The sequence below is a fragment of the Cupressus sempervirens genome, chromosome 3, assembly GCF_028749045.1.
Source record: "Cupressus sempervirens isolate cs-2001-9-10 chromosome 3, ASM2874904v1, whole genome shotgun sequence".
Taxonomy (NCBI): Eukaryota; Viridiplantae; Streptophyta; class Pinopsida; order Cupressales; family Cupressaceae; genus Cupressus; species Cupressus sempervirens.
The window spans coordinates 56,488,192-56,514,966 of NC_143120.1; the positions used below are offsets into that span (position 1 = coordinate 56,488,192).

Below are 26,775 nucleotides of genomic sequence, written 5' to 3' on the forward strand. Positions count from 1 at the left end.
GTAAAAGTGTTTTATAGAATAAGTGGGTTTAAGGGTTAAAAGAAAAAAATGCAGGTAGGAAAAGATTTAAAGCCGAGTTATTTGTCGAAGGATTTGCACAAACAAAGGGTATTGATTTTGATGACATATTTTCTCCTATTGTTACGATGACTTCAATCCCTATTGTTTTAACTATTGTGGCTACTAAAGATTTGCATTTAGAGTAGGTTGATGTTAAAACAACCTTCATGGTGATTTGGATGAAAAGATATATATGGCTCAACCATAGGGATTTTAAGTCAAAAGTAAGAACTTAGTGTGTAAATTGAAGAAAAGTTTATATGGCTTGAAGCAAGCAGCTCGGCAATGGGATCTGAAATTTGACAGTTTTATCCATAAGCATGGATATAGTAGGTATCATTCAGACCATTGTGTTTATTTTAAGGGATTGGATGATGACAGCTACATTATTTTATGTTTATATTTTGATGATATTCTTGTAGATGGGTCTAACATGTGCTTGTAGCTAGGTCTAACATGGATCAAATTAAAGGGTTGAGATTCCAGTTAGCGAATGCATTTGCTATGAAGGATTTGGGGGTAGTGAAATAAATCCTTGGTATGAAGATTTGCAGAAATAGGAAGAACAAGAAATTGACACTATCTTAGACCGATTATGTTGAGAAGGTGTTGCAACATTTCTCTATGGAGAATGCTAAAGCTATTTGCACAACCTGAACTATACATTTGAAGTTGACTAAGGAGATGTGTCCCAAAACACAAGAAGAGGAGGTTAAGATGTCTAAGTTACGCTATGCTTAAGCTGTGGCAAGCTTGATGTATGTTATGGTATGTACAAAGCCACATATTGTACATGCAGTGGGAGTCATTAGCATTTATATGATTCATCTACGAATTGAGCATTGGAATGCAGTCAAATGGATTCTAAGATATTTGAGAGCAATTTGGAGTAAGTGTTTACACTCTGGGGACTTTATTATTGATTTATAGGGTTATGTTGACTCAGATTTGGTAGGGGATATTGATACTAGGCAGAGTACTATAGGTTATGTGTTTACTGTTGGTGGGGCAATTGTTAGCTTGGTTTCTATGTTACAAAATGTTAATGCTTTATCCACTACAGAGCCAGAGTATGTTGCTGCTATAGAGGCCACCAAGGAGATGATATAGCATCAATTCTTCTTGGAAGAATTTGGACACCCTTAGAAGGATAATTATTTGTTTACAAATAGCCAAAATGCCATTCATCTTGACAAGAATTCTACTCTACATTCAAAGACAAAACACATTTACTTGTAGTACCATTTTGCTAGGTCAATTTTGGATAATGGATAGTAAAAGCAAGATAACATCCATACATATGACAATCCAGCTAATATGTTTACAAAGGTAGTGACAAGGGAGAAGTTGAATTTCATTTTAGCTTTACTTGGTCATCTAGACTAAACATGAATAAGAGAACAACAGACTCCAAGGTGGTTTAATCTAGTGGAAGCCCCATGTGGTAGCGATATTGCTACAAGATCAGTCTCCAAGTGGGAGATTGTTGTCTAGTGTAGAGTCTGATCAGTCCCCAAGTGGGAGATTGTTAGTTTGTGGTGACTGATCAGGAAAGCAGTAACCCTAAAGTGACATAAAAATACTTGTATAAAAGGGCTTAAGGTTAGGAATTGTTTTATTATGGTGATGTGAAAATTGGTTCTTGCAGCGGTATTGAGCTATAAGAGATTGCAGATTGTAATCAGGTTGTAATCACTGGATCCTAATAATATCAAATTTTCTATTTGGTGAACATAGCCTAGGGATTGGGTACACCACATTAAATCTTGGTGTCTCATGTTCTTTTCTGTGTGATCTATAATTTTTTATTTTTGGTTATATTTGCATGTAATTGTTATTTGTGTCAATGGTTTAATCCCAATTGATTAGGAAAGCAGTACAGATGATAGAAAAAGCACCAGTGGTGGAGAATTGTTTCTCAAAGGTAAATTGGTTCCTTGGCTAAGTAAGAAACAAGATTGTGTCTCGCAAAGTACAATTCAAGCAGACAACGTAGCAATACCAAATAATTGTAATCAAGTTATATGGATGATGCAAATACTTAAACATATTGGGATAGAATTTTTAGAACCTATTATTATATATTGTGATAACACAACTACAATAACAATGTCTAAGAATCGTGCAATAGATTCTATGATTAAGAATATATATATTAAGTATCATGTTTTTAAAGAGAAAGTAACAAAGAAAGAAATCATATTGAAGTATGTTAACTTACTAAAGATCAGATTACATATATTTTTTTGAAACCCCTACGTAAAGATACATTTGATTATTTGAGAGGTATGCTTCAGGTCATGCCCCTACCTGCTTAAGAGTAAATGATGCAAAGATTGCATCGGTCCAGTGGTACATAGCACTATTATTTCATTGGACTAAATGATGATGCTTCCTATATTGGGGTGTATCTGTGATGAGCATAGTCATTGAGAACTCTTGGTACTTGGTAGTTGGTATTGAATAGTGTATTTGGACACTTGAGCTAGTTGAAGTCTTGAAGCAGTACATTGACATAATGTGGCTTTTCTTATTGATATCAATGAGGGAGAACAGTCCATGAAAAGTATCTCCTAAGCATGTATGGGGGAGAGATTGTTAATAGGGACATTTAAAAATTTTCATGTATAAAAGAAGGAATATCTCTATGGAGGACATATACAACATGAAGAGTTATTTAATGTCAAAGGAAAAGAAAAGAGTAACTTTGAATCAGGCCAAAGATATGAAGTTGGTTAGTATGACCAACTATTTTTTATCCTAAGAAGTTCTAGAATGGTTCAGTGTTCTGGAGGATTTTACATTTGATTAATGAAGAGCATTTGAAAAGAAAAGAACGTCAACAATAGCTACAGAATATTGTTTGGTATTCTTGGAACCTAGATGCTTTTTATCTATGTTGCCAATAATTCAAAAGGAGGAGATTATTAGCATGAATGTTGATGGCATTCCTTTTGCGCGGTTATACTAGGTATTGATGAGTATATGGTAGTACTGATATGTTGTATTCATAATTATGTTTTTCACTAATGTCAACATAGCAATAAGTCTGTTAAGACTGGCGAAGTAGTAGATAGAGATCTTAGTAGTAAAAACAATGTTTTGATTGTCTGGTAAAGTACAGCTAAGCACATGTTCTATACTATGTCCTGATGTTATGTTTCAATGCATATTAAGTAAGTCAAAGAAGGTTGGAAGATATGTCTGATTTACAGAGAGAAGTATTGAGATAGAGTACCTAAGAAGTGGCTTCATATGTATCTATTGGTACCTTGGGTATCTAGTCATTCGCTTCCTTTAGATATGTATTGATGATGCAAATTCATTAGGTACATAATATCCTAACTTTTTGTGAGATGTCATGTTGCTAATCTAGAGAGTGGATCATATGCCTGGACAATTTCATCATGTTCTTGTTGAGCCTATTTGGATTTTTCCTCAACATCACCAATGAAGGTTTGTCCCATGCCTAGTATCAAAATTATTGGGATTATTTCATTGAAATCTTCTAACATCTCATCTCTAAGTGTCGTTATTTTATCTCTCTTTCCAGCAAAAAAAATTCTTCTCCTGTTCAAAATGTCTTATTGGAGTCATTTGTTCCACAATCATTGGAATCTTCCTTTCATTCTGGTAGAGATATCTTATGACATATTTTATGTAGGCAATCAAGTCATCATCCTTACAATAGGATACTCCTTCAAAAAGTCCTTTTAAAATATCATGAGCACCTACTAATATGGTGGCTTATTCAAACAAAATTTTAATCCAATTGTATCTCGAGGAGAGAAAAGTGTTTTTGTTCACCTCCTTTAATTTTACCCCATTGGTCTACTTACTCATCTCGTTGAATCTTTCTCTAATTTATCACATTTGGGGAGCTTTGGATACATATGTATGATATAATGCTCCCTCATTCACAGATGTGGTAAACTCTACCTCTTCTAGGGATTTCTCTATCCCTTTTCTCCTCTTCTTTCTTGTTGATTCCTCTAAATCTAACTTTCTCTTGTTTGTTCTCTTCTTAGGATTCTTCACACTCCTTTCTCCCTTGGATTGTATCAAGGATGGCTCTATTGTTGGTGTCTTCTATGGTTGAATTGTTTGCAAGGTTTCTTTCCTTTGTATTCCCTCTGTCTTTTATAGTTTTCTTGTTAGAAATGGGAAATATGTAGAGAGGGGGTGAATCACTATTCCACAAAATTTCTCCCAAGTATGGATATCTTTTATAACCCTAAAACATGCATATGTGATTAAACTAAAAAGTAAGTATAAAAAAGAAACAATGCAACTCATAACACTATTAACTGTTAACTAGGGAAACCCTTGCCAATGCTAAACCATGGTGGAGATGGTAGCCAAAAAATGATCCACTAATTAAAAGTATCTTCTGAAAGATATTGCCCCTGTTAGGATTGTATTACATTCGTACGATATCTATGTCATGTTAGAGGACTAGGCCTTGTTAGAAGCCTCGAATATATTAGGAGTTATATTAACACAATACAAAAGTATGTGAGATGAAACCACTACCAAGAATTATGTACCTTTCCCTACTAGTACCTTGGCAATCTAATCATTAGTCTCACTCAGATGTGCTCTAATGATTACAATTTATCAAATGAAGAGGCATTCAAGTTCTGCCAATCAAGTGGATCACTATTCTTCTTCTCCTTGTCATTGATGTGACAGGTGATGGATATGCTAATTTTGTTTGAGATGTTTTCTTTATGATCCTGAGAGTTGATCATATGCCTAAGAAGTTTTATTTCAACTCAAGTTCACCTATTAAGATGTGTGACATGACCAATTTTTGAATTACTAGGCATATTTCCTTTAACCATTATGATATCTTCTCTCTGAGTGTTGTAAGTTCCCCTTTATTTTTGAATTTTTTTCCTTTTCCTCTTTAAAAAGACTTATTAAAACTTGTTGTTCTACAATCACTAGAAAGTTTCATGCCTTATTGTGAAGATGTCCTACGAAATATTTGAATTGGATAATCAAGTCATCATCATCATGGTAGGTGTCAAAATTACAATAGGAAAGCTAAATTCTTGTTGGGGGGGGGGGTGAATCAATGCTTAAAACTTTTACCCATAAAAACATTCACCATACATCCATCTCACAATTCAATAATTACACTAAAATACCATGTAAAGTACATAAATCTAAAGTATGTAAACAACTAAGCATTCGCACATATACATGACAAAAGATATGATTACCCAAAAACCCTCCAATGAGAAGTTAAAACTGGAGTGGGAATGTCACCCAAATATCTTCACTAATGCAATAATAAAGTGTATCCAATCAAGGTTACAATATTTCATCATGAAACATGATCTGCCTTGTGAAAAGTCTACCTTGTTAAAAGCTTACAAAGACTATTATGTCTCACCTTGTTAAAGGCTTTCAACACCCAGTTAGAAGTGTGCCTAATTAAAGTACTTCAACTAGAAATTAAGTAAGCACCTTGTTAGAGGATTTCAATATAGCTTGTTAAGACTACTCTGTTAAAAGATTTAACTGATTCACCTGTTAGAATATCTCAGCAATAATCTTGCAATTAGCAATTTGTTGCTTGATGTTAGATCACCTCAATAATGATGTGTACTTGATCCTTATTGATCTAATGTCTCTTTGTTGTTCATTTTTTTCTTCCTCTGTTTTCCTTTAACTAATTCTACAACGTAATTCAAATCATAATATGTTGGTCACCATGAATATCATGTTTGCGCATGCAAACTCTCTTTCTCTGTCTCTAATCATTCATAAAAAGTTTTGGATTTTTCCTCCATAAAAGACATAGGTGACCTACAGTTACATATGAATAAACAATTTTGATTCACCCACATTGTCATTTTAACCTTCCCTTTAACTAATTGGATGCAATACATAGGGATTCTCACTTAGGATTAGCCCTTATCAACAAAAGATCATAAATTAATCCTTAACTCGGCTCAAAAATGGTTTACATGGTAGTTTGTACCAATACTAACAACTAAATCAAAAAATTGTTACTCAGCATCTAAAGTCCCTAGCATTTCAATGAGTCGGCATGTACTGCTTACTCATCAATTGAACCACTCGACACATGCTATTTGCTCAGCACTTGAGTGACTCTGCATTCACTGTTTACTTGATATGCTCTAACTTATATGTTGTGCTCAGCATATCTTACTCATTCTATATAAAGTAAGTAAATGACTTAAGTGTACAAACACTCACTTGACAAAACTAATTTGAGATTAACAATCTCCCCCTTTGACATGAGTGTCAAAAACAATTGGTCATACTTGGTACATACATTAATAATCTTATTCTTATGAGCATAACATAGATGTTGATTTGGCTTTTATAAAAAAAATTAAAATATCAAAATTTTCCAACTTGACTTATACCTAAAAGTTTTATAACTCTCCCTAAGTTATTTGATCTATTTTGTATTATACTCTGTATCAAAATCTTTATCCTACTAAGTAGATTTGCATGAACCGATACCCTTTCTCTATCTTTCCTGTCTAAATTGATTTTTGCATTTTGTTGTTCTCTTGCTCATTCTTTGTGTCTTACTCCCCCTTGGGTATAGATATCTCTTTGTTCTGCTTGCTTGCTCTTCATTGCTCTTACTCCACATTTTTGACATTGATGTCAATGGGTTATACACCTAAATTGTATTTGTCTAAAAAAGATTGATGTGCCTGAAGTATAATTTTAAGAGTGAAATCCCAATTATCACAAGCTAACTTTAAAGACTTAATTTGGATAACCAACTTGGCAACAAGGTGGACTAAGCCATCTAATGTAGAGAGATTGGGATCTTTCTTCATAAGTGTTTATGCATAGCCTACCTTCTTCTGTAAAATCTCCATTTGAGGTGTCAATATAGACTAGATGTTGATCAATTTAGCCCTAATGTTGGCTTACTCATCTCATCAACTTACTCATCCCATTGGTCCACTTACTCATCTTGTCAACTATTTATTCGATTTGTTTCATTTTGGTAACTCTAGCTATATTAGTATGATATAGTGGCCCCTCATCCTCAAATATGTTAGAATCAATTATTATTTGGATTATTCTATGAATTTGCATCTCTTCTTGCTTGCTTATTCCTCTAAATCACTTTTTCTCTTATTTCTTCTCTTCCTAGGCTTCTTGTCACTCCTATGTCCCTTGGATTGTATCAGGGATGGCTATATTATTGGTGTCTCCAATAGTTGGATTGATTGTAAGGTGTCTTGCCTTTGCATTCCTTCTTCCTTTTATGATTGTCCTATTAGAAATAGGAAATACTCAGAAGGGGTGAATCACTATTCAAATAACTTTTTCCCAACTGTGGATATGTTTTATAACCATAAAATATGAACATGTGATTAACTTAACAGTAGATATATAAATAAAAAATGCAAATCAAAACACTATTACTTGTTAACTACGGAAAACCCAACCAAGGTTGAACCCCAGTAGGGATGGTAGCAATAAATGGTCCAACAATCAAAAGTATCTTGAGAAATCTATTGACCCTATTATGAGTCTATTACATTCATATAGATTTTATGTCCTTGTTAGAGTACTAAACCTTGTTAGAAGCCTCAAATCTATTAGGAGTTTTCATAATACAATACAAAAAGATGCAATATGTTTCCACTTCCCAAACATGAAATTACAAAGATATATTATACACAAAGTATAGATTAAAAACCCTTTTGAACATGATCATATCTTCTAGATCTGACCTTTCCTTTGTAGCTCTTTGTACATAAATTCGCATATCTGGTCATATCTTCCTCCATGGTTAAACCGAAAGCTTGCAACCCCATTTGCAAAACCTCCACCAAGTGTTGTGCCTTATGAACCATTCATTAGAAAGCCCCTTAAGCTCATCAATTCTGATCATAATGATTCAGACTCTTGTTGGAAGTGTAAGAGGAGTAACTAGGAGGGGAGGGGTGAATCAATTACCACAAACACAAATCCTTGTCCTTTAGATGTCAATGCAAACTTCCACTACTCATACAATAAAAGATAGCTCAGTTAACACTAGAATATAATTAATGCTCATTCACCAAAGGAATCTTCAGATTTCTTAAATTGTTTTATCCTTTAGTAACTTATTTATAGAAATATAAAGCATAAGGAAATAGCATGAAAATAGATGACACCAATATTTAACGTTGAAACCCAATTTGGGAAAAACCACCTTGCAACTAGTCATAATAATTTTCACTCTTCTGAAGTGAGCCTTGTTAGCACACAACCTTGTTAAAGGCTACAAAACATATTGTTAAGTATCACCTTGTAAGAGTATTTACTTTGCTCTATTAGGAATAGCCTAGTTAGAGGCCTTTGAACACTTCAATCTTAAAATGTCACCTTGTTAGAGGATTTACAAAATGTTTGTTAAGTCAACTCTGTTAAGACATTTCTTTACTGCTATAATGGTTAGAAAGAAACAAAAATTTAACATAATTTATGAAACAACTTTATTTGTTGATTCAAATCTCTATTCTGGTCTAACCTCTCGATCCTTCTTGATTAGATGTTTCTTTACAGCTATTCTTCGATACTTTCCTTCTACGCCTTGCCTTTGCTCACATATCCATCTATTTCATATTATTCTTGATATATCTTACCTCACAACTCGAACTTTCTTATATATCATAAGCTAGGGAAACTCAGCTTGAAACTATTAGAAATAGATAACACTAAGAGGAGGGTTAATTACACAATAACTTGTATATAAAAGTAAACCAACAATGTTGAACAGTAAATATAACCATGCAGATTGAGAACTCATAAAACCATTGTTTGTTAACTAGGGAAACCCTAGCTAAGGAAAAGCTTCGGTGGGGATGATACCAAATAGATGATTCACTAAATAATAGAATCCTATTAAGGATATTCACCCTATTAGTAGTCTTTAAACTACATATAGTGTCTTGAGTCCTTGTTAGAGGATAAGGCCTTGCTAGAAGCCTCAACCCTATAAGGAGTTGCTTCAACCTTGTTAAGAGTTGGTGGATCAAGTGCAATATATGCAAGAGGATCCCACTGCCCTAACATGCAATTATACAATTTAGTTCTTTACAGGAATAGATATGCATACAATACTTTATATATGTTGTGTTCTGCACTTTCTCTATTCATACATCCAATATAGTTTAGATATCTTCTCATCAATCACAAATCACACATAGACCATATATATATCTCATAGTTTATGATATATCGCACACTTATCTTTACAAGATAAGATCTTTACTCATACCTCTCATATTCATAATTCACTGCTTAGTCGGCCTTCATGCTTTAACATGCTTGGCATAATATAAAATAACTTATGGAATAATATCCCAATAGTCGGCTCATCATAACTTCATAATTATTTTGTTACCAAAATAATTCATCAAGCCATACAATCCAATTCTCTGCAATACTTTGTTCTTCTCTATTAAATACACGTACTAGTATTTCAATCATATCTCACTTCGTACTATTTGTACACACTTGTGCACTGGCATACATCATCATGACACTGTCATAGACCTTTTCTCAATTGTAGATAACCTAACTCTCAATGAGTCATCCATACACATCACATCTGCTCTCTGTGCCACTACAAATTATCTAACACTTAGAAAATTTTATATCTCTAAATGCAAAAATGAAATGTTGAATACATATTATCGTAAATGAAAACAATCAAAACATATATATGACCATATTTAAAACAATTTACCCCTTTGGCATTGATGGTAACATTTGGGAAAATTAGGGAAGTCCCAAAATGATGTCATACACAATAAAAAACAAACCAAACAAAATTTCCATCAAAAATTTGCATTCATTATCACTGATTTACATTGATACATAAGTACATAAATATACTCCCCCGTCAATATAAAATACAATTTTTCTTCTATGTATTACTCTCCCTTTGACATCAATGAAAAGGTGTCAAAAATAGGATCTAAAACTAAGTAGCATGTTGCTGATCAACTTGTTAACCTAGAAAAACAATCTGCATAAACAATTTTTAACCTATCTACTTCCTTTTTCTAATTTTCCTTTACTAAATAAGACAAACTAATTAGTGTGTATAGTGCATAGGATACTACTACAACTGCACTAAAGTTAGTATATGCAAACTTGTCATATGAAGTCTTTGTCGCAAGACATTCCTCCAGTTGCCCCTGCAAAGTAGTCAACTTAGTTGACAAAGTTGCTCTAAGACTAGAGAATCTCATTGCAACCTTCTCATTGTTAGATTCCAAGCCTCTGATCATAGTATGGATCTTCTCCACTTTTGTTCTACATTCTTGAATAGTAGTCTTTGGGAGTAGTAACCTCACAATGAGTGATTCAAGTTCACTCATCTTCCTCGCGATTTGACTCTCAAAGTTAGTTAGGTATTTGTATGACAATGTGCAATGCCCATACAATCTCTTTCCTTCATCAATGTGTTTTTTCAGTTCCTTGATGATTCTATCAAGTGCTTTCAAGTCATTTCTCACATTAATGCATACTTTATCAAGCAGTGATGCATCATGCTTTTCTTGTGCTTGCACTGAACCTTCTTCTACTAGAGTTGTTAAATCCTCATCAAAGATCTCCACCAACTCCTTGGCCTTTCTTGCAAGTCTAAATTGGCTACAGTTTTAGTAACTGTCTTATGCATTCCATCCATGACTTCAGTCAGTGTCCTCCCAAAAGACTTTATAGATTTTTTATTTTCAAACAACTTGCTCAACAAGCTCATCAAACCTTTATCATCATCATCATCATCATCTGATGGCACTGACATTGTTGTTGTTGTTGCTATGATTGGAGTTATTATAGGAATAGTTGTAACCACTTTCAGTTATTCCTTCTTTTTCTCTTCCTAAACTTACTTCTCTTCTTCCAATATTTCTTCTTCTTTCCTTGCATCTTCTTAAACATTATTCCTTTCCCCTTCTTCTTTCTTCTTCTTGTCTTCATCTTCTTTATTTCTTTTCTCCTCCTCTTTCTTTTTCTTATCCTCTACTTCTAGCCTCTTCACCTCTGCTAACCACTTTTTCTCTTTTTTCTTCTCTTCTTTATCTTCATTAGAGCTAGAGCAAGTCATTATATTGGTAATATAGCCAACAATATTTTCTCCAAATCCTACAAAACGATTCTCCTATGTATCTATAGTTTTTTTTGTACTATCCACTTGCACGGATTCAATGCCCATAATAATATGCAATGGTGAGGGTGCTTATTGTTGCTCTTCTTCTTCTCCATTATCACTAGATGGTGTTTGTGCTTCCATATACACTAGGCTATCAGGCTTTGACGGCTCACTTGCATTAGGCACCATAGTAAAAAATTTGACAATTACCTCTTCTGTTCTGTTTCTGACATTATCAAAATTGACTCTAGTGAGAATAATTTCTATTCTTTTGTTGCTTAGCAAGGGCTCAATACCCTTAAAAAAATTTAATTTGAGCCCTCCTTAGAGTTAACTTCACAGAGTTTGTTTATCTTACTGATCCTCAAATTCATATCTGCTTCTAATACTCTCTTCTTCCTGTTTATTAGCCTATTATATAGGTCTTCAAGTATCTTATTCTAAATGTTTTCAAACTTCTTATTCCTCAAAATCATGTTTCTTACAATAGTATTTTCTAACTGCCTTCTATTGATATTACTGTACATATTATAAAACTTATTTATCTATAAAAAATTGTCACCATTAATTATTTTCATGTTTGAGTTATCTACCTTTGGTTTCCATGCCTTCTTTCTAGCTATATTTTTTCCTTCCTATACATCTTGCACTAATCGTCTATCTCCAACCTCATCCTTAGATCTTTCGGATTCACTAGTTTGCATTGATTTCCCTCTCTTGCCTAGTCTACAAGTAGTCTTCTTGACCCTTTTATTTGATGATGATGCAGGTTCTTTCTTAGCCTTCACAAATCTCTCTGATTTGTTCTATGTTGTTTGGGCATCCACCTCTTGTCGCCTCCTTGGTTGATCATTTATTGTTCTCAAAGGTTGCACTTGCACAACTGCTACATATGGTGCAATAGGGGCCTGCGCACATGGTTGTGCTACTATCACACCATCTGAAGGTCTTGATACAAGAATAGAAGATGTTACTAACACTTCAGAATTTCCACTTGCTTCCAATTCCGTCGTAATTCCTTTTATGTCATTAAATTCCCCTCTAGTCATGTTGAATACCTTGAGGATGGAATCTATCACCTTTTCTACTTTCTTCTTACTTTACTTATTGTGTATTTTAGAATAAACTATTCTCATTTTCTCCAAGTAGGTTACCCATCTAGGGCATTCAATGTCCTTATATTGGAGTATGATCTGCACATATCCTTCTATGAGTTGTCCTTCTTAAATTGGAGTATGATCTATGCATATCCTTCTATGAGCTCAACAGTCATCTCATATCCCATGGGTTCAATGAGCATAACCCTTGGCACCACAACTTCTATACAAGTGTTATCTGTATCCACCATGAAGCATATCTCACCCTTGTACTTTTTTACCATTGAAGAAGGTATTCTATACCTCTTTTTTGTCTTTGTCTGGAAACTTTTCATCATTTTATCAATCTCATAATCTCTTCTATTTTCCAACTTTGATCTATCGCATTAAGTCACCATCTTCATTGCACACTCATTGCTAACCTAGTTTGTTACTCCATGAAAATTCTTTGTAGCATAGGAAAATAAATGAGTTAGTAGGGACTCAAATCTAAAAACTACGCTCTTTGATTTGTTCACTTTAGCAATGTTATCCAACAATTTTAGTCAGATAATCTCACATAGATTAATTTTTCCCCCTTGAACTGCCATTACATAAGCTGCATGTAAAAATCTAGCTAATACCTAGTTAACCCTTGATCCTGTAAGGAAGCTCAGGTGCGGAAACAGCTTCCTACACTAATCTCATAAGGAAAGTATGATGCAAATCCTATTAAAATCTTCTACACTTACAGATTCAATATCATGTAAACAACAATATTGCAGCCAAACATGCATACAGAAAATAGACAGAGAAAGGAACACATAACACAAGGATTTGCCGGTGGGGAAAAACCTTTTGGTAAAACAACCCCACCCCTTCAGAACCTGCACAATGTATTATCTTCAACACGAGTTTACAATACACTTGCAATGCAAGTTCAACATCAACAACAGAAGACTCCAGTAGCTACTCACAGTACCAACAATACACCTTTTTCACATCTCTTTGCAACCCTAAAAATGCTTATAACATGCGCTTCAATTTAGGGCTACTCCTAAAAGGTAAACCGTATTAGGGTTTTACCATTCTCCGAGAAAATAGGAACCCCAAAAAAAATTTCAGGGCAATGCCCCGAACCCCACTATTGGGATAGAGTGTACAATACTCAAATATCTTAGTTGCTACATGTCTTCACTGTCATTGAACCTTCCTAACATAGCTCTTACGTGTCATAGGAATCCGTCATAACCGTTTTAGTCATGATCTCCTTACACACAATTCAAGATGTCGAAACATCAACATTATTTGCAAGAAATACATTTTACAAAACAAATAATAACAATAGGAATTATACAAGGTTGAGACACCTTATTCCTAATAGATCCATGGTTGATCTTGTACCCTACTATCTTGCTTAATAACTTCACTTCTTTGTCTTTAATCAAGTCTACCTTCATGTTTCCTCCATCAAACCTAGTATTCAAGTTGGTGGCGGCTCTTAGTGTGAAGACTTTTCTTCTGGAAGTTATTATTTGGAAGTTCTCTTATGTCAAAGCATTTGTAAACTTCTTTTGGAAGAAGTCATGTCTATGATATCATCTTGCTGAATTTGTAAGGATTTTAAAGTATAATAAAAGCACGCTTTGCAAAGCATTTTGTCATCTCTTTGTCTCTATATTATTGTAATTTTGGTTGTGACTTGGTAAGGGTGGTGTGCCCTTAATCAAATGGTATCAAAGCATGGAGAAGAGAAAGAAGAAGATGAATTTTGTGATTGGATGAATTTTGAGGATTCCTTCACTTGAGAAAGTTAGAGAAAGAAATTAGCAAGCATTGCAAGTTGCATTCTTTGATTTGTAGAAGCAATTAAATGAATTAGAAGTTGAGTTGCAAACAAGAAGAGCACATTACTAGAAAAGAGATGTCGACAGTTCTTTGGATGTGGAAAACAAAGAAGATCAACTGGAGGAGCACACATGTGCTACAAAAGAAGAGAAAGAGGATGAAGATACATATATTTGTGAACCTAAAGTTGAAGAACATGAAGAGTATAAAGATGAAAAGATTTGTGAGTCAAAAGCAAATGAAGATGATTTGAGGACTGCGATAGTAGAGGATAAATGCAATTCCTTGGTTGGAAGTCAACCAAGTGAAGTGGTTACTTGCCTTGTTGAAGACATGGAAGAAGAAATAAAAGATGAAGATGTGAAAGAGGTTAATTTCTATGAATTATGGGATCCTAAATTTGAGATGAATTTGAAAGACAATGGTGATGGTTTATATGAGGACCTTGTTAGTAATGTGTGGTATCTGTTGAGTTTATTACAGATGTATTTAATTCCACAATATTGGAGGAGGATGAAAGTTATACTCGGAAAAAGTTCATTGTGGAGGAGTATTTTCAGTAACAGACACTTATTCCATCTATGTGTTGGAAAAGAACAAAGAAGGAAATATATCAATAGCGGATACTTGTTCTAGCGAGTTGTTGCAAGAGGAGAAAAAAGTTCATTTTCAGTTTTTTTATTTTGTGAAATCATATCAACAATTTTTTTCCTACCATGTGTGTCTGATGCAGGAGCGTCTAGCATCACAAAAAAGGGGGTGGAATCAAAATTATGTATAAATTTTTTTATTTTTTTTTAAAAACCTAGAGGAGATAGAAAGTGATGAAAATCAGAGGAAAAATAATTAAAAAACCAAAAAGAGAAAAAAGGAGAAAAGAGAAATTTCTATTTTAAAGGTGCATAGGTGGTGTAAATAGAAAAATAAAAAAATAGTTGTCATCCCATTTATCGAGGTGTGTAAGTGGCATCTAAAAAGTTTGTGGAAAGTTCCTTAAATTATGCATTCAATATTTTTTATGATCCACAAAGGAAACGTAATATTCTAATTGGGCCACATGGTGGTGCTTAGTTGTATTTGGGTGGAAATTAAATATTTGTTTTAAGCTAGTTGCATTTTCCTTTTATCCTACATTGGTTGTGTTTGTAACATCTTTGATGGTAAATGCCTATTCAAACAAGGCTTATGATCTTTTGTCATCAAGCTCTTCAGATACAAGCTCTCCAAGTAGAAGGTCTTCAAATCTAAGCTCTTGTAGTGAAGCTATCATGGTGTAATCTCTTGCAAGCAAGCTTGGAGGTGAAACTTCTCTTCGTGGAAGCTGTTAGTGAAGCTCTTGGTGTGAAGACTCTTCTTGTGGAACCTCTTATTTGGGATTTCTCTTATGTTGAAGCATTTGCGAACTTCTTTTGGAAGAAGTCATGTCTATGATATCATCTTGCTGATTTTGTAAGGATTTTCAAGTATAATAAAAGCATGCTTTCTGAAGCATTTTGTCCACTCTTTATCTCCATATTGTTCTGGTTTTGGTTGTGACTTGGAAAGGGTGGTGTGTCATCCATCACTATTCTAAAACAACTTAATTTAGGTAGGATAAGTCACAAACAATCTGTGATCTCAATGTCTTATCAGGTGCATTGAAATACTCATCTTCCAAAACTATATAAGAACTTTTTGGATCCTTAGCTATCACAAATGCTTCTTTGAATTCACGATATGTTCCTTTATAACTTCCTTCTAAATGTTGCCACTATGATTATAATTTCTTCTATCATTTTTGTTGATGTTCCTTATATTATTAGGATTCCTGTTAAAGTTCCTTCTGTCCATTCTACAATATCTTGTTGTGTGTCCAAAGTTATTACATGACTGAAATACAAGTGCATTTTTTCTCTGATTAGTTCCACTGTGATTCTAAGGTGCTCTACAATTCCTTCCAATGTGTCCAAGATTGTTACACTTGTAGCAAACAAATTGGTTCTTCTCTCCATTATATTTATCTATGTCATTGGATCTATTTTGAGATCTTCCTCCTTCATTACCTATAGGGTTAGTATTCCTCAACATTCTATTATTTGAATTATTACCATCAAACTTAGGTTTCTTATATTCTACTACATTATTTTCATAACCATGACAATTAATACAATAGAAATTGTTAATGGGTTTAAAAGACTTACCTGCATAGTATATTTTCATGTGTCCAACTTCATTACATATGAAGAATCTAACTCTGAACTCACATCTTACTTTTTGGGGTGGTTCATCTTGCTTAGGTTTATCAACTTGCTATATTTTCTTAGGCCCATCATGTTTCGCTGATAAATTACGTTTTCTTAGGCCCATCATGTTTCGCTGATAAATTAATTAATTATACTTCCTTTGATACTTTAGGAGATGTGCTTGATTCAAGCTTACACATATTATATTCCTTAGGGGGTTCAATAACTGGATTTGGTTCTCCTCTAATTTCAACGTTCTTGGCTGACCTTTCTCTAATCAGATATCCAAGTCTCATCTTATATTAAGAAGGTCTCTGGTAAAATGTTCATTGATCTATCTTCTCACTACTAGAATAAAGTTTCTCTAAATGTTGTTTAGCTTCTATCAATTATCCTTTCACAATGATATTATACTCTTCTAATTTTGCTTACTTAATCTTGACAATATCTAGTTCAGATGTAACTTAACTGATATTTAAGTTCTCCACACTTTGGTTTTACTTCAAGTTCATTTTTGCCACCATTTTTCTTAAGACTCAACTTAGGTTCACCAATTTTCAGTTTATGTTTCAAAATCTCATTTTCTTTCAAGAGATTTCCTACTTCATTATTGTCACCGGTATGGGCAATTGGTTCTTTGCCAGATTTCAGATCATCAATCGTGTCTTTCAGTTTACCTATGAAAGCTTTCGCATCTTCATTTCTATCTTTATAGTTATCTCTTTCTTCAATAAGAAGGTCAATCTACTCAAGACCTTCTTCAAGGTTTTTCCTCAACTATTCCATATCTATAGGAATCTTACTCAAGTTGTTATATTTCTTCTGCGTAACTAGGCTCTGATACCAATAATTTCAAATAGATAATACTGAGAGGAAGCGGGAGTATTCTACAAAACTTTTGTCCAGAACTGAATATTGTTAATTATTTTATAATTTCCATATGAAAGTAAACCAACAATGTTGAATAGTAAATATAACCATGCACATAGAGAATTCATAACACCATTATTTTTTAACTAGGGAAATCCTGGACAAGATAAAACCCTAGTGGGGATGATACTCACTAGATGATTCAGGATCTTGTTAGAATATTGACTCTATTAAGAGTCTATTAAGTACATATAGTGTCTTGAGTCCTTGTTAGCGGACTAAGCCTTGTTAGATGCTCGAACCCTATTAGGAGTTCCTTCAACCCTATTAAGAGTTGGTGGATCAAATACAATCTATGCAGGAAGAGAAAACTGACCTAACATGCAATTATATAATTTAGTTGCTTCATGAGAATAGATATACATACAATACTTTCTGTCTAATGTGGTCTACACTCTCTAATCATACATCAAATGTAGTTCACATATCATCTCATTAATCACAAATCTCAGATAGATTATATATATGTCACATAGTTAATCATATGTCGCACACTTATCTTTCTCAGATAAGATCTGTACTTATACCTCTTATATTCATAATTCACTACTTAGTCAGCCTTCATGCTTTCACACTCTTGGCAGAATAAAAATAACTTATATAATAATATTCACATAGTCAGCTCATCGTGACTTAGTAATTGTTTAGTTACGAAAATAATTCCTCAACTCATATAATCTATTCTTTGCTAAGCTCGGTTCTGCTCTATTAAATATCTTACTGGTATTTCACTCATATATTCTATTGTATCGTTCGTACACACCTACGCGCTGTTGTGCATCATCATGACACTGTCATAGAGGTTTCCTCAACTATACATAAGCTAACACTTAATGAGCCATCCGTACACATCACATCTGCTCTTTGTGTTGCCGCAAACTATCTAACACTTAGACAATTTTCTATCTCTAAATGCATAAAGGAAATATTGAATTGTAATGTTTTTTCATTTCATCCCCACCAATGTAATTGAGGATGTTGGTCAATTCATCCCCACCAACTCTGCTAAGAGATTTTGGAATCACTGCTACAATGGTAACAAAGTAACAATGAAATGACCTGAATGAGATGACTCTGAATTTGCTAATTACAGATCTCTATTTTGCTTTACGCTAGATCCTTCCTGATCAAATATAGCTTTGCTACTCCTCAAGGCTATCTAACTATCCTTCAAAATCGCTCGCACTTTCTTCTTCAAAACAATCAATGCACTTTAATACTCACTCATACATTTTAGAATCTCAACTTGACATTTTATATATACCATTTAGATTATCAAGTCGGTCAAATTACAACTTATAATTACCAATAAACATTACCACAGTCGGCTAGAATCAATAGTTGAAATAATTAAACTTTATGTTACCAAGTTAATAGAATCCTTTATTAGCATACCCTACTAAGTAAACACTGATCCTGAGATGATTTCCTATGTTAACCAACAAAAGCTTGGTTAACACTACAAACTTGCAAAATCCTCTGGAAACTGAGTGAACTCAGTGAACACTAACTTCTAACCAACTTTCCTTTGTTAACCATAAGAGCTCAGTTAACATCACTTTCTACCACAATTTCCTTCAATGCCCAAGTGAGCTTAGTAGACACTGTCTACCCAGAGTAATCTCTAAGTATGCTCGGTAGACATAGAAAATCCCTTTGCTGACCAAGTGAGCTTGGTAACCACTGACAGACAACTGATATGACATTTGTGTAACATCAAAGACAACACACAATTTAAAAAATTGTATCCAACAGCTAGTTGTAATAAAAGAGATAACCTACCAACTAGATAATGTGCAATTATATGTTTTCTTCTAGTGAATCATCATCCATTATACGTCAAAGTACATATGTAGCATCTACAACAATGAACAAATGATAATGTGATCAGAGCACTAAAGGTAGATATCACACACAAGGAGGTATGAGATGAAAGTTAATTGTGCTAGTGTAAATTATTATTATTTACACTTTGCTTAAGTTTACTTAAGGTAAATGCATTTATTTATTAGTTGTCATCTAGGAGTTGTTAACAACATGGGAGTCTATTCCTACCTAGTCATGCTTATCTTCTCACCTACGTGGAGGATAATCCATGTTTTGTGGACGTATGTTGAGTTTTCATGCTTATCTCCTAGTGCTTTCTAGCTCATTCCAGACACTTCCAAGAGGCCTTTATAAATAGGATCTCGTAGTGTATTTCCATATCATTTTGTACAAAAATTTACGTTTTATCTAAGAATAAAATTTTCTTATTTTTAGTCCAAACCCATGCCTTTTCTTGTCTTTTTCTTCTCTGTGACAGGTTTTCTATGTGCGTCTAATTCAACGACTTGTGGATTTGATTTGCATATTTACTGAAATCCAACATGGTATCAAAGTTAGATCTATTGTAGCTTGTTTAGTATTTGGAGAAAAAGGAGAAAGAGGGTCTGACTTAATAGATCTGGCATTTTTTGGGTTTTTTTCCCTTTTTTTTTGGAGGTGCCATGGTGGTGATTTACAAAAAATAACTACAACGGTGATTACACCGATATCTCCCTCATACAGACTCATTTTTTCGACCAATTTTCTTAATTTTGGGGTAGAATTTCGTTATCTACACATTGGTGTAGGAAGTTTAACATCTCTATTCTTGGATTTTTCTTCAACTTGAAAATCCCAATTTTGCACCTTCAAAGGTTTCATTTGGGTTATATGGACACATATTTCAATGCTATTTTTTTTTAAAGTGCATAATTTATTGTCTACTTTCCATATATGGAATCAATTCGGAGTAATATCGAGATATTATTTTTGGTGTTGAAGTAGAGGCTTCAATTTCTCCCTCTCTGGATTCATAATACAGGTTCTTTTCTCAATTTTTGTGCTTTCTATAGTTGTGTCTTTGGCATTTGAGGGATATCTTTATACATTATGGGAGGGAGCATTTTCTTTTTTGTAATTTACTTTAGAATAAGACCCTTTTTCTTATGTCTTCTTCTCTCAACGTCAGATCCTTCTGTGACCCAGCTCATGTTGCACAACTATCACACCTAGAAAGCACAAATGACTAGGCTTCTCAAGTAAGGAGGCTTATGGTCATGTTTGCATGAGAACCAACCTGTTCTGCACTGCCCTTTTGAGATTCTTCAACACAAAAATAAAATGGATGAAGCTGTGGGATTGATTGCACTAAACATATCTAATAGTCTATCATTTCACTTGGATGTTTTGACCACTCCTCGGGCTATTTGGACCAAGTTTCATAAGTTTTTTGGACATAGTGAATGAATTTCGAGTATTGCAACTTGATGCAGAGTTGACTTCTTTGACACTTGATAGCCTTCTAACCATTGAAGACTTCTTGATGAAGTTCAAATCTTTGCATACAATTTTGTAGGGATGTGAGAGAAAAAAATAGATAATGAGTGTACCTTTTCTTTCACTTTCTACTCCACTATAGATCCCTTGGGTAAACAAAATCAGATGCCATCTTTTGGGACATTTTGTGATCAGTTGATATGAGAAAAGTCCAAGATCACTCAAAGGGATTCACTTACAAGTTCACAGTCATAGGCATTGCTTGCCAAGGATACACAGGAAAAAAAGTCAAAGCAAATATCTGATTCCTCCTCTTAGCACTCTACTGGTCCATCCTCTTCTTCTAAGAAGAAGGAGAAAAGGAAGACTGAGACTCCTACCTATTCCTATTCTTAGAAAGGATCTCGTGATGAGGCACATTATTTTCAGAAGAGATTTGATGGCTATGAGAAATAGATTGTAGATTTGCAAGATCTTCTTTGGAATAGCACTATTTCATCTCCATCCTCTTCTACCTCACAAGGGTCTTCCTTTCAGTCTTCTTCCATATCTTAAGCCTCTACATCAAATCTTGGAAACGATCATGCATTATATGCATCCTTTGCATCCCCTTTACAGATCCCTTGGATACTAGATTCAGGTGCTTCTCAACATATGACATCTTCTCAAGGTGTCTTCTCTACTCTTTAGGCTTCTCCCATTCCTCATATTCTCATGGGCAATAAAAATACCCTAGCAATTTGTGGGAAAGGCTCAATTCGGATCTAGGATAGTATATTCAATGATGTATTGTATGTTGCATCTCTGTCTGCAAACCTTCTCTCAATTTCTTAGATTACACGAAGTGGAACAAGGAAGATAGTTGAGTTCACTACGGATTTAATCTTCATTCAAGATCATGCCATAGGAAACATTATTGCTACAGGGGCAATTGTTCCTTCCTCCCAGCTCCACACCTTCTCGCACTTTGGTCCACCATCTCCATTATCGGAGCACAACTCTTCTCTTTCCTGAGAGCATCATGTGGTGTAGTCAGGATACTTGAACCCTTGTATTGTTCCTAAGATCCCTATTTTGACTTCCATACCACATCCAGTTGGGGTCTTTTCTCTTCATTAGGATTGTTCTCTAGCTCCTTTCATCGAGCCTCTAAGTGCACATCTTGTAGATTCTATAGTGGATATTCATGATAGTGCCATCACACCTGCCTTGGGGATTCCTTTTTAGGATCCTCATACTTTCTCCTCTGAGCATTAGTTAGGCCTTTCAATTTTCCCTCTCATTCAAGGCTTCCCTTGTTTTTTCCCCTTATTTCCTCTACATTTGAGTTTCATTGGTTTGATTCTCTCTCCAAGGGCTCCATTATTCTGGGGGGTTTTGGTGTACTTCCTTTCCCTCATGGGGGGGCTAGTTGTACTTATGGTTTCGAGATAGTCTCTTGAGAAATTTTCGGAAGAAATTGTCCTTGGGGACTCTCGTTGAGGCATTCCTTCCTTCATGTTTTTTTTAACATTTTTATACTTACCTATTCTTGGGGGAGTGTTTTTCCCATGCATTTTGTACATGGGTACCTCACATGGCCTAGTTGTTGGGACCCATTATGCATTTCATCATAGCTTTTGTGAACTTAAGTGCATTTCCCTAAGTTGCACTTAAGGGGGGAGTTAGTGTAAATTATTATTATTTACACTTAAGTTTACTTGGGAAAAATTCATTTATTCATTAGTTGTCATCTAGGAGTTGTTGACAACACGGGAGTTTATTCCTACCTAGTCATACTTATCTTCTCACCTACGTGGAGGATAATCAACCTTTTGTGGGTGTATGTTGAGATGTCATGCTTAACTCCTACTGCTTTCTAGCTCATTCTAGAAGCTTCCTAGAAGCCTTTATAAATAAGCTCTCCTAGTGTATTTGCATATCATATTGTACAACAATTTACATTTTATCTAAGAATACAATTTTCTTATTTTCAGACCAAACCCTTGCCTCTTCATCTCTTTTTCTTCTCTATGATAAGTTTTCTACGTGCAGATGATTCAAGAGCTTGTGGATTTGACTTGCATATTTTCTCAAATCCAACAAACTGTAGGTCTCAAGAAAAGTTCTACTATAACCTAAGTTAAAATTAAAACTCCTATGTCCCTACATGATATGTAATATGAAAATGAATTGTCCTAAAAAAAACTTATGTAAGGGACACATAGAAATAATTATTTACACCAACACCTATCCACAAAGAAATTACCCCAAAATCTATTGGGGCCTATGGAAATGTGATAAAATATGAATGAAGAAATTCCAAATTACCCTTGAAATCACCAAAATAAGTTCTAATAAGTCTTAGAGCATCCAATTATTAGTGCTAACTTATTAGGATGATACAACTTTGAATTCAAAATTATTTAAAGTATTTTTATTCAAATAAGTGTGATTATATTTCTTTAAATTCATTAAAAAAAAGTAGATTCATATCTTAGTTGATATTTTTCAAATTTATGTTGATCAATCTTTTAGTCATTTATCAAGTTAATAAAACATAATAATAAAATGATTTCAATTCAAATCAAGTTATTGTTTGTTTAACTAAGATTATTCTATTTGTTAAATTTTCAATGTGAAATGTTGTCCTTTTATCTACTTTTTAAAATATATGTAGTGATTCTTCTTCCACTCAAGCAGCTTTTCTTCAAATTATTAAAGTATTCATTTTCTATCAATTACTTTACTACATTATTATCTATGAACAATTCACTTTTTTTTAATAATATATAATATAGATGTTCAATAAATAAAGAAAGCGATAACCAATGGAAAACAAAGTTAAGTGCCAACTTTGTTTTTTAAACATGAGACTGACCATAAAATTTATTTAAAAGAGCTAAATGTTGACAATTATTTTTTCTTCCATTTTAAGAAGCCTATCATCTTAATAACTAAGGTTTATTAAAATAAACATGAAAAATATATGAAACTAATTATTTAACCATATAATTCTTGTCTTGTTTAATATTATTGAAATAAATCATTTAACTAAATCGATTATGAAACATACCTCTACATTGTCTGATAGCTCTATAGTGCTTCCAGCAAAAGTAAAATATTTGTGATAATTCTCGATGATTCTGTTCATGCTTTATCAAGGACTGGTTTTGGTCATGTACTTCTTTATAAAAGTCACAAATTGACAAATATTGTTCTAGGTTTAAAACTTTCAAGACTCTAATTTAATCTAAATGTACTAAATAAAATGGAAAGAGTATTTATATAATTCTAATACAAATAGAAAAAGGTATCATAGTTGGATTTTGTTCATTTCACAATTAAAAATTAAAATGTATTATGTACAAAATCATAACCCAATACCTTGTTGAGAACATAGTATCATGATTTAGCACTAATACTTAAACTTGATGATGTTGACTAAGCCAATGTAATATAGTATAAAAAATTAATTCTATTAACAATATCTCAAAAGTTTTATATTTACTTGGTAGAGTTTTTCTTGAGAATAACTCTTCTATCTTGAGAAATCCAAATGAGCCTATTGCAAATTTTGGTATGGTCCCTTGATGAATATTACCTATAGAAGGTTTGAATGTATACTGTTGGCACCAAGATAAGGGGTTCCTAATGTGGACAGGGAGTCTCTTGTCTCCATGCAGTTGTCCTATACTATATAATAAATGTGTTAGACCTAAAAAAATTTGTCTATATGCTTAGCCTCTATCTACTCTCTAAGTCCCTCATTATCAAATTTGTCTTCTATAATACCCTCCATTTGGAAATTTCATAAACTAGGTTCTACATACGTCACTAATGTTTCTTATGGCTTTGGGGTGACGGTAGAGTTGGGTCTATTGCATAAATCGAAGTGTCACTGTGGTAACAAAAATTTCATTTATAGTTCTTATGTCATCTATGTGAAGTTGAATATGGAGGAGGAAGGAAATTTGGATCATAATTTATCCATTTTGCTACTAATCGGTTGATCTCTCAATTCATGGGTTTTTTACCTAGCACCCATGAGCTAAATACGTAGATTTTAATACTTTTGGAATATCTCCTCTTGAGTAATGTTCATATTAACTCTATGGAAAAAGAATTATTACAAAATTTCAGAATGCTAAGGATAGAAAGAAAATTTTGTGTGATGGTCTTTTTAGTTGGGAGAATAGTTTCATTTTATGCTGAAACAATGGTATTTTTATTCTGACCATTATTCTAAAATATTTGACAAGATTTTGATTTAGGTTCAGTTGTCTTATCTCCTACTTCATCTGTATGATTATGTATATTTTTACGAAGTGGTAAATGTTATGAATAACAATGCACAATAGACAACAGAGAGAGCAGTGAATTAGTTGTGACTAATTTCAAAGATTAAACCATTCACCACATATCTAATTTGTATACTTAAAGAAAATACAAAGAGAGTAGCACCGTAACACATAACACTAGATTTTTTCTCGTCAAAACCTTGTTACGGGAAAAACTACAATGGGGATCAAACTAACTAGATGATGTACTTGTTGGCGTAACTAATGCAATGATGATATGAGATATTTGGACTTGTTACATTACATATTTGGTTGAATAATGATGAGTTTATTAGTATGGATATTGAAGTTATATCAAAGGGAGTGACTGTTAGCATGTTTGGAGAGATGATTGAGTACTTAGCATTGAATTGATTGTTAATTATGTGTTGTATTCATAAATATCTTTTTTATTGATATTAAAATATATATTTTTGGTTGAGGAAGTTAGAATTATACTAGAAGATTTTTCAACAAGGTCAGTAAGTAAACACTTATATTCCACAAGCTTAGAATCAGGTTGTGGATATGTCTAGATTTTATGTCTTGTTAGAAAATATAGTTAACCAAGATAACTGAGAGGGGGGAGGGGATGAATAAATTATCATAGTAAAACAATTCTCAATATCCTTATTAATTCCATAACATGTGAACAATAGATCCAATAAATACATAAAGATAACCATACACAATAACACCATATTTCACAACTAAGAAACCCTTCATTCAAGCGAAAGCTTCAGTTGGTATGATACCAACAAAACTATGTACTCATAAATAAGTTCTTTGTTACAGGATGGATTGTATTAGAAGACTTTGAATCCCTGTTAGGAGACTCCTACTCTATTAGCAGTTGTGTTGACCTTGTTAGTAGTTGTTCCAACCCTATTAGGAGTTGATGGGAAGACAAAAGGACGCGCTATCCAAATAACTTCATGGGCAAGACCACCAAACTTACTGTCTAACTGGCCATAGTACTTTTTTTCTCAAAATAATACCAATACACAACTATTCAACAATAACTTCTTTGCAAGATATGATATCTTTGCTCACTCATTATGCCTCAACTGCACCGAATACTTCTCTAATAAAAATATATTTAATATCAAGTTCATTGAATCTCACATATAAATTCACATACTCACATTATACACAATGTCACACTTTACCACAAGAAAATAATATTTCCCTTATAAGAAATCCTAAAACATTTTATTGAGTCCCCTGAGGCTTTCCAAATTTACAATAATAATATAGGACCATCTTAAAATACTACAATGTGCATTGCATTAGAATATTACAACTTTTTCAGAATAACAACCAAAATATTGGATCACAATATTCATAACTTTTCACATGTGTAACATCTTACTTTGCTTACTTAATTATGTCATCTTCAATATGTCTTTTTCAAAAAAGAGGTGAAAGCTTGGCTAATACATTCTTGTGCAACTACTTTTTATAGATTACCATACGATTATGGAATGAAAGATTATAATAGCCCATAGGGTCAATCGTTTGCTTCTTATGGTCTCTAGAAGTGAACCCATCCAACAAAATAATTTGTAATTATCTTGACTCGATCATATATAATAAAGCGTAATGGAATAATATAAAATGAGGTTTTTCGAGATCAAGGGTTAGAGCTCAGTGTTTAGAGCTTATGAGGGCCATTAAAAGTGCCTATGTAAGGAAGGCCCATAGGTTTTCTAAGACAGTTTTGGCTGATAGTCACAACTTTGTCTTTCAGATTGTTGCAAGGAACGCACCCATGTGGATTCGCGTATTGTAATTTTTTAATTTCGGATGTGCATCAATAATAAGAAGCCCATATTGTGTCCTCTCAATATGTCTTGTTC

At 33.5% G+C, this 26,775-nt stretch overlaps 1 protein-coding gene across 3 annotated transcripts in view; it reads right to left on the bottom strand.

Moving 5' to 3' along the window:
- LOC149564756 (MADS-box transcription factor 14-like) overlaps positions 1 to 26,775 on the bottom strand; it is a 315,466-nt gene that overhangs the window by 230,378 nt on the left and 58,313 nt on the right. For 2 of the 3 annotated variants that reach the window (XR_016361930.1, XM_089818347.1), the window contains exon 2: positions 23,653 to 23,731. Coding sequence is in view for 2 of the 3 variants with exons in the window: in XM_089818347.1 (XP_089674473.1) it covers positions 23,653 to 23,731 (79 nt within the window). In the remaining variant the exon portion in view is untranslated. The remainder of the gene's footprint in view (positions 1 to 23,652; positions 23,732 to 26,775) is intronic. The other variant, XM_089818348.1, reaches the window with a different exon arrangement.